This window comes from Schistocerca americana, chromosome X, assembly GCF_021461395.2.
Source record: "Schistocerca americana isolate TAMUIC-IGC-003095 chromosome X, iqSchAmer2.1, whole genome shotgun sequence".
Taxonomy (NCBI): Eukaryota; Metazoa; Arthropoda; class Insecta; order Orthoptera; family Acrididae; genus Schistocerca; species Schistocerca americana.
In genome coordinates, this window is record NC_060130.1 from 122,937,878 (window position 1) to 122,951,462 (window position 13,585).

Sequence of the window (13,585 nt, forward strand, 5' to 3'; positions counted from 1 at the left end):
GAGCCCTACACAATTTTAGGCAGGTGTACCAGTTTCTTTGGCTCTTCTGTGTATTATCAGTGAATTCAGGCTCATCTCAATCAGTTTTACGAGCAAACACTGCAAAGGGAACTGCATGAACAGAAATTGCTCTCAACAGCACATAAAGCTGCACTTCTTCAGTGTGTAGTGAGGTCATAGAAGTTGCAAATTTGCCCCTTTTCAACTAATGCAAGGCAATGTGATTACTGACAGTTCAATGAAGCATTTAGAGCACACTGAGTAGAGAATATACTCCAGATACAAAGTGATTTTTGTAATGTTTTGAGTGATTTTTGTGGTGTTTTGGGGGTGTTTTTTGTACCGTGACTTGGAAACGCTCATTCAGGTTACCTTGAATGTGATCTGGGATGTTGATTTTAACAGTTCCAGTGCTCAGATGTTGTCCATTCATCTAAATCTTCATAATGACTATCCTGTGGACACTCCCATTCCAGAATTACAGCCATGTTAACAGGGCTGCACACACATGTTGATGGTTTGTGAACACTCAGGCACCATATCACATCTCAGCTGACCAGCTAAATCACAATTTCATAGTCCCACAGAAAATATTTGGTACTATTTGATACAGCAGATGAAATATAGCAAACAGCATCCCCAAAAATTGATAATTCTGTGGGATCTAACCATGAATGCTGGATTTCTAGAGAAATTTGCGGACGCTCTACTTGCTGAATTGAGGCCATTATCAAACTTAGGGGCAGTGCTGCACAGTATAAGCGATGCGTCCTGGGATACTAATTTCTTGCCCAGATAAGTGCCTCCCTTTCAGTGGTTATTTCATGATTATGGAAGTCCAATTAAAGTATAAATTTTCCATAGCAGCTAGAGATGTATGAAATTTTATGTGAGCAGATGTTTTAGAAGTTACAAAAAATACATTGCTTTATTAAATGACTAGAGGCCAAAAACAAATTTTTCTACACACATACAAAAATTTAGGAAGTATTAGGAGATCTAAAAACTTGAATTTTAAAATACACTAGAACACAGTATAAACTTTAAACCAATTTGGAAATTTATGATGCCTGGCTGTCTCCTACACAACCACATGTCAATCAGCTTTGTATCTCAAAACAGCAATACAGTATGTAAGATATTAAGAAAACACTTGAATGAATTTGAATATATTTGTTTGTTTACTGATAATGTTTTTCAGCAGAGTTTAAAACATAGTGTGTGTGCATTGTTGCTCACTCTATTGCACTGATGCATCAGCAGAAATGGAGTAAGTGACTGAGACATCTGCAGAATAGCTTTTATCTTCTGAATAACACAACTAAAAATGACCTCTTTTCAGATTTTCCATTGATCCATAGCTCACCACACATTAAGAGAGAAGTTATCAACGAGTACAGTTTGTTGTACACTGTGGAAGGCACAAGTAAAGGAAAGCTACCATATTTGTTGGCTTCTCATTTGGATGTTGTTCCAGCTGATCCTAGAGCATGGGATGTTCCTCCATTTAGTGGAAAAATTGTTAACCAAACTTTTGTTTATGGTAGAGGAGCCATCGATGACAAAACAGGTGTAATGGTATGCACATTGTAATAGTTATTTTATATATGTTAGTAGAAAAAGTATTGTAAAATGTACATTAACCATGAGGAATTCAGATTTTGGTGTATGGTCTCTCTCTCTCTCTCTCTCTCTCTCTCTCTCTCTCTCTCTCTCTCTCTCTCTTAAATTGGTATACTCTGGAACAAAAATGGAAGAATAAAAAAAATGTTATAGATGTCTTCAATAGGGTTGTCTACGAGGATCAGCTCTTTACAAATGACATAGAATTGAATTATTTGCTTTATATACACATTATTTTGGACTCCTTGCAGCAATTAAGGAATATTTTCAGATTTTTATATTTGTGGCATAGAGCGCCATAAATATCGATATTTGTTCTGTGCGTAAGTGTGCTATCTTTGAGGAGAGGGCTTTGGGCAGGATGTTGGACGCTAACGGAGTTAGCCTCCGGACTTGTATCTGTGTAGAAGCTAAGTGTGAATAAATCTGTATCTGAGTGAATTCTAGTTGTTTACCTACAACTATTCTGTATTCCCTCACTGGTGACCCCGTTTTTGTGTAATACGCGTCCGAGTTACCGCCCGAAGGTTATTTACGCGCCTACCGCGTCGGGTTTCTCCGCGATCGCAAGGGCCTTTGTTCAGCTCCAGACAATGGCCTTTCAGCATTCACCGCCGCCCGGATTCCAGCAACATCTCTCCAGCACTCCTGCCGTCATAGTGGACATGCTACAAGAATCTTCGGAATCCTTCAGCCAGAACATGCAGTGGAATTCATCGATTGCCGCCAGTTTCTTCCAACCACCAGCAGTCGTGGACTCTGGCTTTGTTAGCCTGGACCTTCCCACGTGTTCTCCACAGAGTGTTGGTCGGAACATTCCTACTCCTGTGTTGAACACACAATTCAATACAGTTCGTGGCGTCGAGCGAGGTTTTGCTACTTTGGAAAATCCAGTAGTAAATTCAAACTCGAACCAGTTCCCGCCACGTGTGTATCCTTCCGCGCCGGTTAGTGAACGGGTGTTCAATGGTCGCCAAACAGCAAATATCATACCGAGTGTGCATCCTAGTGGACGTGTGTGGGATCCTTGTGTTGCTTCTAATCAAATCAACAATTCTGTGCTGGACAGTAATTACTCTGACATCTGCAACCAGCCCATCCACTCACAGTCGAGTGAATACTGTGTGCATAATGGACATTCACCGGCGTACTTAAGCACTTGTGGCTTCTCTCCGAGCTACCACGTCAATGAGAATGCACATTTTGACTACGATCCTCACACCGTTCGAGCATCCGTCGCTTCTCAGCCGCCCCCCCGGCGCCAAGTGAATTTCGCAATTCCCGCATTACGGGACGCCAATAATTCGGACTCGCAATCTTCTGCATGCTCTACTTCTGTCTGAAGTAATAGGCGCACCTCCGCAGTGACAGCAGTGCCGAATCTGCCGAAATTACCAGACTTCAAACCCGCTCACCCGGAATTCTGGTTTAACCTGGTTGAGCAAACATTCAATGTCTGTGCTTTGGACGACGACGCACGCTTCGCCTGCCTCATGAACCATCTTCACAACCTCGTCGATTTAATTTACAATCTGGTCAAAGCACCCCCCCCTAGCAGGGAAGTATGCTGTGGCGAAACAGACGATACTGGAGTGCGTCTCTAAAACCAGGAGAGAAAATGTGCGACAGCTCATCTACAAAGAGCGTCTCGGCGACAGGTCTCTGTCCCAGCTGTGGCGGTGCATCCGTCTTCTCGTCGATGAGCAAGTTATGCCTGATGACTCGCTCGCAGAAGTCTGGACTGAAAAGCTGCCTTTGCCTGTCCAGACTGCAATCTCTGCGTATGAAGATAGGCCAGTAAATGAACGTTTACGCACTGCCGACAGAGCATACTCCGCCAGGCAATGTGAGCTCCGTGCACTGCATTCTGGACGTGACCACACTAAGACGCTTTCTGACGCCACGCCCTTGTCTGGTGCTGCTAATAACAAGTTTGTTAAACTAGCCGCCCTGCCTGCACCTTCAACTCCCCGCAACGACAGTGGATCGGCCTCTGTGGAAGACTCTGGGGCACATACTCCATCACCTAGCAACTACCCACAGGAGCACAGGCCCGCCCAACCTCACTGTTTCTTCCACGCGAGATTCGGGGAGCAAGCTCGCAAATGCCAGTCACCGTGTTCTTACCCAAACTCCAACCGCAGGTAGGCTACGGTGCCACCTCCTGCGATGTAAACAACGGGCACCATCCTGCATTGCGCTCCATTTCGGACAATAACAGTAAGTGTGGTCAAGTCTATGTTCGCGATTTACGATCAGGTGTATGTTTTCTGGTAGACACTGGCGCAGACGTCTCTTTGCTGCCGGTTCGCCTAGCAACCAATAAAGTGCAACCACACAAAACAGTACTTCGTGCAGTGAGCTTGTCTACCCTACAGTGTTCGGGTTCCACTTTGTATACAGTGAAACTTTCGCCCGAGTGCAAGCTGGAGTGGACGTTTCTAGTGTCAACAATTGAAGAACCTATTCTCGGAATTGATTTCCTCAAGCACTATCAGTTGTCACTAGATTTTGTGCAAAATACTGTGTTTCCCCCCCCCCCCCCCCTCCCCCCCTTAAGGGGCTCCGGAAAGGCTTAAAATCATGAAAAGTTCAATTTTTACTTTTTTGCGTTTTCTGAATCTGCAGACTATTACCTTTTAATAGATATATAATTTATTCAATTCCAAAGACTACAACTATTTTTAAATTTTTTTTGAAATGTGTTCTACATGGGCGTGACCCACTGTGGCACTGTTAAACTGCTGTCAAATGGTGTTATTATTAACGTCCGTCTTCATCAGGTACATTTTAGTGATGTGAGATAAAGTATGTGTTGTGGCTAACCTGTGATGGTTCAATATATATCGCTGGTGTGATTGTCGATTGTTTCATGTTTATTTACTTTGTCGTTATCTCAAAAATATTCGTAATTAATTCTGTTTCTTGAGTCTCTGTTTTGTTGAAGTATAATAATGAGTAAAAGTAAAGTTATTAGAAATCCTCTGAAGGCTTTTAAGAAAAGGAGAAATGTTGGAAAGCCAAAGGTATGTGTTATTACTGTAAACAATAAAGACGATAACCAAGTGAGTGAACCTAACCTCTCAAGTACACCTGCCCATAGCAGTCAAAGTGGGAAAGAAAATACTTCACAGAAGAAGCTTGGTTCAATGAGTGAAAACTATGAATGTTTTATGAGCGAATCGGATGTGAATGAAATATTTGATATGTCGGTTCTCAAAGGAATTTTTTCAAACTGTGTAAGATGTATTCATTGTAGTGAAGTTGGTCTGGAACTCTCCATAATAAAGCACGTAGGACTTGCTAGTGAAATACAACTGAAATGTGATAAGTGTTCATACATGACCACCTTTTGGAACAGTGTTGCAGTAACTGCAACTGAAGAAAATGGTAGCAGATTTCAGACTACCTAACAGATCAAAACGAAAATTTCTGTTCCGACACTGACAATGTTGAGTGTTTATGGAAAAAGTTCAAGGCAATCGTAAAATGCGTTTTAGACAGGTAAGTGCCGAGTAAAACTGTGAGGGATGGGAAAAACCCACCGTGGTACAACAACAAAGTTAGGAAACTACTGCGAAAGCAAAGAGAGCTCCACTCCAAGTTTAAATGCAGCCAAAACCTCTCAGACAAACAGAAGCTAAACGATGTCAAAGTTAGCGTAAGGAGGGCTATGCGTGAAGCGTTCAGTGAATTCGAAAGTAAAATTCTATGTACCGACTTGACGGAAAATCCTAGGAAGTTCTGGTCTTACGTTAAATCAGTAAGTGGCTCGAAACAGCATATCCAGACACTACGGGATGATGATGGCATTGAAACAGAGGATGACACGCGTAAAGCTGAAATACTAAACACCTTTTTCCAAAGCTGTTTCACAGAGGAAGACCGCACTGCAGTTCCTTCTCTAAATCCTCGCACAAACGAAAAAATGGCTGACATCGAAATAAGTGTCCAAGGAATAGAAAAGCAACTGGAATCACTCAATAGAGGAAAGTCCACTGGACCTGACGGGATACCAATTCGATTCTACACAGAGTACGTGAAAGAACTTGCCCCCCTTCTAACAGCCGTGTACCGCAAGTCTCTAGAGGAACGGAGGGTTCCAAATGATTGGAAAGGAGCACAGATAGTCCCAGTCTTCAAGAAGGGTCATCGAGCAGATGCGCAAAACTATAGACCTATATCTCTGACATCGATCTGTTGTAGAATTTTAGAACATGTTTTTTGCTCGAGTATCATGTCGTTTTTGGAAACCCAGAATCTACTATGTAGGAATCAACATGGATTCCGGAAACAGCGATCGTGTGAGACCCAACTCGCTTTATTTGTTCATGAGACCCAGAAAATATTAGATACAGGCTCCCAGGTAGATGCTATTTTTCTTGACTTCCGGAAGGCGTTTGATACAGTTCCGCACTGTCGCCTGATAAACAAAGTAAGAGCCTACGGAATATCAGACCAGCTGTGTGGCTGGATTGAAGAGTTTTTAGCAAACAGAACACAGCATGTTGTTATCAATGGAGAGACGTCTACAGACGTTAAAGTAACCTCTGGCGTGCCACAGGGGAGTGTTATGGGACCATTGCTTTTCACAATATATATAAATGACCTAGTGGATAGTGTCGGAAGTTCCATGCAGCTTTTCGCGGATGATGCTGTAGTATACAGAGAAGTTGCAGCACTAGAAAATTGTAGCGAAATGCAGGAAGATCGGCAGCGGATAGGCACTTGGTGCAGGGAGTGGCAACTGACCCTTAACATAGACAAATGTAATGTATTGCGAATACATAGAAAGAAGGATCCTTTATTGTATGATTATATGATAGCGGAACAAACACTGGTAGCAGTTACTTCTGTAAAATATCTGGGAGTATGCGTGCGGAACGATTTGAAGTGGAATGATCATATAAAATTAATTGTTGGTAAGGCGGGTACCAGGTTGAGATTCATTGGGAGAGTCCTTAGAAAATGGAGTCCATCAACAAAGGAGGTGGCTTACAAAACACTCGTTCGATCTATACTTGAGTATTGCTCATCAGTGTGGGATCCGTACCAGATCGGTTTGACGGAGGAGATAGAGAAGATCCAAAGAAGAGTGGTGCGTTTCGTCACAGGGTTATTTGGTAACCGTGATAGCGTTACGGAGATGTTTAATAAACTCAAGTGGTAGACTCTGCAAGAGAGGCGCTCTGCATCGCGGTGTAGCTTGCTTGCCAGGTTTCGAGAGGGTGCGTTTCTGGATGAGGTATCGAATATATTGCTTCCCCCTACTTATACCTCCCGAGGAGATCACGAATGTAAAATTACAGAGATTAGAGCGCGCACGGAGACTTTCAGACAGTCGTTCTTCCCGCGAACCATACGCGACTGGAACAGGAAAGGGAGGTAATGACAGTGGCACGTAAAGTGCCCTCCGCCACACACCGTTGGGTGGCTTGTGGAGTATAAATGTAGATGTAGATGTAAAATCTACGAACACAACAACGAGCGATGCTTGCTTTAGACAAGGAACGCCTTCGGGCTGCAGACAGGGCTGTAAAGAGTCTAGAAATACAAGCAAGAGTAAACAGGAGGAGGAACAAGAGGAAGCTGGAGGAGGAGTTTGCAGAGGATGAAGATAATCCATCCTATGGACCTGGAATGCACTAAAAAGTTAATCCAATCTTTGTCGCTCGATTCCCAAAACTTTTATTTTCTCATACTAATTACATGTTTTCTAAGGATCTTCCAAACATATTTGTTTCAAACTTTCAGTAAATGTTACACAGTACCTTCTGCATAATTTAACACAGCCTTTTTCCGAAAAACTGTATACTTTTGAATATATAAATAAAAAATTGCAAAAAAATGTTGTGAATTTTCATTACAATTGAAAAAAAAAATCATCTTTAATAACTGAACTAAAATTTTGTAAAATCCCTGTGTTAAGTTGTAGCCCATATTCCAATAAATAATCTGTAAAAAGTTCAACTTCCTTCCTCAAATACTTTGTGAGGAAAGATGTAATTTATAAGCGTTATTTTAACATTGCAAGTATAGGGCGTTCCGGAGCCCCTTAACAAACATATTCCTTTCGCTTCGCCGAGTGACAGTTCGGCTAACACCAAACATGTGTGCTGTGCTAAGAAGTGTGTAAACCTATCCTTGGAGCTGCAATCTTGGACAAACAAGTGGCTAGTGGAGTGCGCCAAGTCTTTGAAGTTGCGGATGGAATGTACGGAAATGCTGCTGCATCTCCGCGACATACACCACGAGTTGGTCTCCACACAACAACGCCTCGCGGCACTACAAGCAGACGACTCGTCGGCTAAAGACAAGGTCAGTCCATGCCAATCTGGTGTTCCCGTGCCCGCGCACGTTAACGACAATGTTGTGAACTCTGTAAACTGTGTCAACACCCCCTTTTGTAATGATAGGGTATGCCCAAGTGCTCATGCTCCTTGCGTTCCAAATGGACAATTAACTTGCCAAGCTCGTGGCAATGAACTACGGCCATCTATGTTTGGCCACGCCCACTCGTGCCTATAGCGCTTGTAGCGGCACGGCCCGCTACCAAGAACCAGTGTACCAACCTCGCCCATGTTAACACGTGTGCGGCCTTTACGCAGCCTACGAGCGTGTGGCACACCTGTACTTCCGTGCCCTCAGCACCACAGCTTGGCCCATCCGCCACTGCCTGCTCCGCTTCACGGACTTCTGACTGTCGTGCCGCGCCACGTATTGCAGTAGTCACTAATGGCACAGTTCATCGGTTACGTCTAACCGATGGGCCGCCCATATCGCAATGCCCACGCCGCCTCAAGCCGGAATTTATGAAAATAGCAAAAGAACAATTGGACGATCTGTTACAAAAGGGAATAATTGAACCTTCTTCCGGTTGTTGGGCTAGTCCTATCCTGTTTGACCAAAAGAGAGACGGTACTTGGTGTATGGTTGGAGACTATAGGCGTTTAAATGCCCGCACCATCATTATAAATATCCGGTCCCACACATTGCAGACTTCAATCATGCGCTCGCAGGTGCAAAGTACTTCTCTGCTTTTGGACTGTAAGCACGCATTTCATCAGATTCCTATGGCTCCGGAGGATATTGAAAAGACTGCCATAACCACTCCCTTTGGGCTGTTCCAATACAAATTTATGCTGTTTGGGTTGAAAAATGCCCCCAAACGTGGCAGCGTTTCATCAATCAAACTTTATCCCATCTAGACTTTTGTTTCGTATACATGGACGACATATTGGTTTTTGCTTCTACTTTGGAACAGAGTGAGGAGCGTGTTCAAGTCATGACAGATATTTTAGCAGCCGCTGGTATTGAACTGAACAATAAAAAGACTCAATTGCACCAGTCATCCGTCACATTCCTAAGTTATGTTGTGTCATCGGACGGTCTGACACCACCACAGGACAAGATCAAGCCTGTTCTCGAGATGCTATGCCTCAGACCTATAGGGAATTATGCAGGTTCATCGAAACAGTTAATTATTACCGGAAACATTTGCCAGCCGCTTCTGCGGTGCAGGCTCCTCTCACAGATGCTCTCGCTGGCCCACAAACTTCTGGCATCTGCCAGGTACCATGGACACCAGACATGGACAAGGCATTTAATGAACTCAAACAGCTGTTGGTCTCCGCTGTCACTATTGCTCACCCACGCGCGGACGCCACAATGTTTATCACTACTGACGCTAGTGACAATGCTATCGGCGCAGTACTGAGTCAGACATACAATGATGTTATGACCCCCCTGCAGTTTTTCTCAAAAAAGCTAAACAACGCGCAGAAGAAACACTCAGCATTCGTCAGAGAATTACTTGCAGTTTACGAGGCCATAAGACACTTCAGAACTGATGTTGAGGAACGAGATTTCTATGTGCTCACTGATCACAAGCCGTTGGTTCCTGCCATAAAAAATCCTGCGGCTGATCCGCCCCCACGACACTTTCGTCACATCGATTACATCTTGCAATTTACAAATGACATTCGCTACATCTGAGGAGCGGACAATGTGGTCGCTGATTTTCTCTTGCGTGTTGGTGCTGTCACAACCTTAATTGACTTAACGGACCTACCTCGGCTGCAATTGGCAGACCCCGATACCATGCAGTTAATTTCAGACCACAGCTCCTCTCTCCAACTGGTACACTCTACTTTCCCTGGCATATCTGACTTAGTGTGGTGTGATGAATCAACTGGTATGTTGCGGCCATTCATTCCTAAGCCCCTTCAACGCTAGGTCTTTGACAAACTACACACATTAGCACACCCCGGTGTCAAAGCTTCCACCCGTCTGGTAGCTGAACGGTTTGTCTGGAGAGACATGCGCCGTGACTGCCAGTCTTGGGCAAGGGCATGCATGGTGTGTCAACAGAACAAAGTTTCCAGGCACACTTCTCCAACCCTTGGTTGTTTTGCCCAACCGCCAGGCCGGTTTCACCATGTTCATGTCGACCTCGTAGGCCCTTTGCCCCCCTCCGAGGGTTTCTGTTACTTGTTTACAGCTATTGACAGGATGACTCGGTGGGCTGAGGCTGTGCCTATTCCGAACATTACCTCTGAGACAGTAAGTCAAGCATTCTTAGATTCGTGGATCTCTAGATTTGGCTCACCTGTTTACCTCACCACTGACCAGGGGCGACAATTCGAGTCTTCAGTTTTCTCTGACTTATGTAAAATGTGTGGTATCGTCAAAATTCATACTTCTGCACACCACCCCCAAAGCAATGGGCTTGTTGAGTGATGGCATCGCACCTTAAAGTCTGCCCTGCGTTGCCATGACTCACTATGGACAGAGGCACTGCCCTTCGTGCTTCTTGGCCTTCGTGCGACTTTCAAGGAAGACCTCAAGGGTTCCGTAGCCGAGTTTGTGTATGCCCAACCTCTGGTTTTGCCTAGAGAATTAGTCACTCTGACCCCAATTACACGGCCCTCTGAACTCCCTTCACTTCTCGAGTGGGTGCGCTTGCACTGCAGCAAAATTCAGCCGCCACCTCCGGCTGCTCATACACCTCCGCGCGTGTACGTACCGCGCACGCTAGACTCTTGTGAGTACGTGCTTCTCAGAGACGACTCAGTCAAAGCCCTGCTTCAGTCGCCCTACACAGGTCCTTACAAGGTCGTCAAACGCTCTGAGAATAACATGGATCTCCACATAAAAGACTCTGTAATCGCGGTCTCACTCAACCGAGTGAAACCAGCTTTCATTGAGCCTCAGGTGAACTTCTCTGATTCTGCCCCTATTTCTCCCACTCCTGCTTTGAGTGGCCATCCATCTTCCCACACCATGCATTTGGGTATTGATTCTCCACAGCGTGCTTCTCTGTTGAGCACTGCTCCTTCTCCACGTTCATCTAATTCGAGTGGCCAATCTTTTCGGGGCTTCACTCCTCACAGCCCTCGTAGTCGAACTGCCAACCACTCGGATTCTACCATTGTGTTACCATCTTCGTGTGACAGCTCTTTGTCATGCCGTTCAATCCACGCTGGCTCCTCGTTGCCTTCGGTCACGCTCCCTTGTCTGTCAGCTGATCGCCCGAGGTTGTCTCCTGTGCAGTCCAGTGCACCTGCCACCCCCCTCTTAGCAGATGCTTCCTCCTGCCATGGCTTTCCCACACCTCCCTGCCTCCCTACCATTGCTTGTACAGGTGCCATCGAAGAATTCACAACACGTGTGCACCCTGATGACATACATAAATTATCTGTTGCCGTAGATGGCGATCGGTGTGTGTGGTACTCGCGTGTGACAATATTGAGGGAGGAAGTGCAGAATCTCGCGTGGTGCGCCGCTTAAAATTGAGCAGAAGTGCTGCGTGTGGCAATTTGTGTGCCTTTGTTAGGCCTTCTGGCAAGGTGATTCTCCGCCTCCCGGCTGACGAAGTGCTACACCTCCACTCCAGGACGGGACGTCGTCTTCAGCCGCCGGCGTCGCTTGCTGACTTCACCGTCGATGTACCGGGTTTCACCCCCCGGTCTCCTACCAGTCGACTGCTTCCGCCTGATGCAGAAGAACTGTATGTTACCTTCCTAACTTCTCACCCCCCCATTCACAGGGACGTACTCCATACTGTGTTTGGCTGTGTGGCGTAGAGCACCATAAATATCGATATTTGTTCTGTGCGTAAGTGTGCTATCTTTGAGGAGAGGGCTTTGGGCAGGATGTTGGACGCTAACGGAGTTAGCCTCCGGACTTGTATCTGTGTAGAAGCTAAGTGCGAATAAATCTGTATCTGAGTGAATTCTAGTTGTTTACCTACAACTATTCCGTATTCCCTCATATTCTATAGGCTTACAAAGACATGAAATGTTTATGTTGATAGGACAATTTCCTTCACAATCATGTTCTGTGTACAATACTTTTGAATTTATAATAACATCAAATTTTTAATGTCATAAACACTTTAAAACTGTACCAAGAAACAGAGTGCAAGGTAAATACAATGTTAACAACCAGACCATTGTAAATAATTTTAGAACCATATATTATTAGATAACATTTAAGTCATTTTGTATAATTGTAGAATCACATAGTTCACTCATATATTGAAGAATTCATTTAAACAATAAAAAGCATTTTACAGCAGAAATATTTTAGTAAGTTCTTAAACTTTATTTTATTGCTAATCTGGTTCTTTATCTGAAGAAGATCACTGAAACCTTTGTTCCAGTGTAGTGAATACTTTTTTGTATCAAGTTCAAATTTGTACTCTCACTGTACAGATCATTCTTTCTATTTGTATTATGATCATGAGCTCTACTGTTCATCTGAAACATATTCATATGTTTAGTGATGAAACACATGAGAGACAATTTCTCCCCATATATTGGGAACATGTAATTCAAAAGTAGCAGAATGTGGACCCATACTGAAATGCAAAATATGAGAAGAGCACTTTCTATTTTTATCTATTTGAACTACAATGTATTTAGTCACATCCATTACTTCTTTTGATTGCTTTCCACATGCCACATTCATTTCTCTGTTTCTTTCTGTAATTGTACAGGACTGTACATAATTCATCTTATTAGAATACAGTTAGAGACCATTTGCATTGAACCAATTAGCCAAATCTAAGAGTACATAGCTAATCGATTTCTCAATTCTATCCCCTGATCTGCTCATGAAAATGATGCCATCATTAGCAATTACAGGGCAGGATTTTGCATGATGGTAGATCATTTATAAATATCAAGAATAACAGTAGTGCAGGAACTGAGCTCTGAGGCACTCCACAATTGATGGAACTTTATTCAGATCGAGAAGCGAGATTACATATCCAACTTTAGATGTTTAACACTACATTTTGTTTTCTGTCCTAGAGATACAATTATAGTTTATCATATGCATGATCACTTATTCCTATTGACTCGGCTTTCTGCACAAGAATTCTGCAAGGATGGATTATTTATTGAAATTTTTTTCTCTGTGAGATAGTCAAATTTTCTACTTATTTTGAATACTTCAGGTTAACAAGCCACTGCCACTCTAGGAGAAGGGTAATAGAACTGAATTCACTAATTATCATCTATTTCTGTGTTAAAACTTCTAGAAAAATTAATCCATGTAATAATTATTGAACATCTCATTAAGAATGGAAATCTTGACAGTGACATGTTTGATTTTCAAATGGGCTGTTCAACAAACTTCACAAAATATGCACTTGCAAATTAGGTTCTAAGATTTCTGAATGAGAAAGTGATAACAATTGGTGTCTGTTATGATTTGTCAAAGGTTCTATGAAAACTTTTTTAGTTTTTACTGCTCAGAAGAGAGCTATACATATCATGAATGATGTGCTACCAAGGCACTCATGCAGGAATCTGTTTAGGAAACTACAGGTATTTACAATTATATCTCAGTAAATATACTCCCTTGTATGTTTCATTAATAATAACCACTCTCTCGTGAAAACCAATAGTGAATATCATGCTCACAACACAAGATCAAAAGAGGACTTTCATAGTAA

At 43.4% G+C, this 13,585-nt stretch overlaps 1 protein-coding gene across 1 annotated transcript in view; it reads left to right on the forward strand.

Annotated features, from left to right (window-relative positions):
* Nucleotides 1–13,585, forward strand: part of LOC124555397 (N-fatty-acyl-amino acid synthase/hydrolase PM20D1-like) — a 124,954-nt gene that overhangs the window by 3,615 nt on the left and 107,754 nt on the right. The window contains exon 2 of the mRNA XM_047129293.1: nucleotides 1,343–1,578. Coding sequence (XP_046985249.1) covers nucleotides 1,343–1,578 — 236 coding nt within the window. The remainder of the gene's footprint in view (nucleotides 1–1,342; nucleotides 1,579–13,585) is intronic.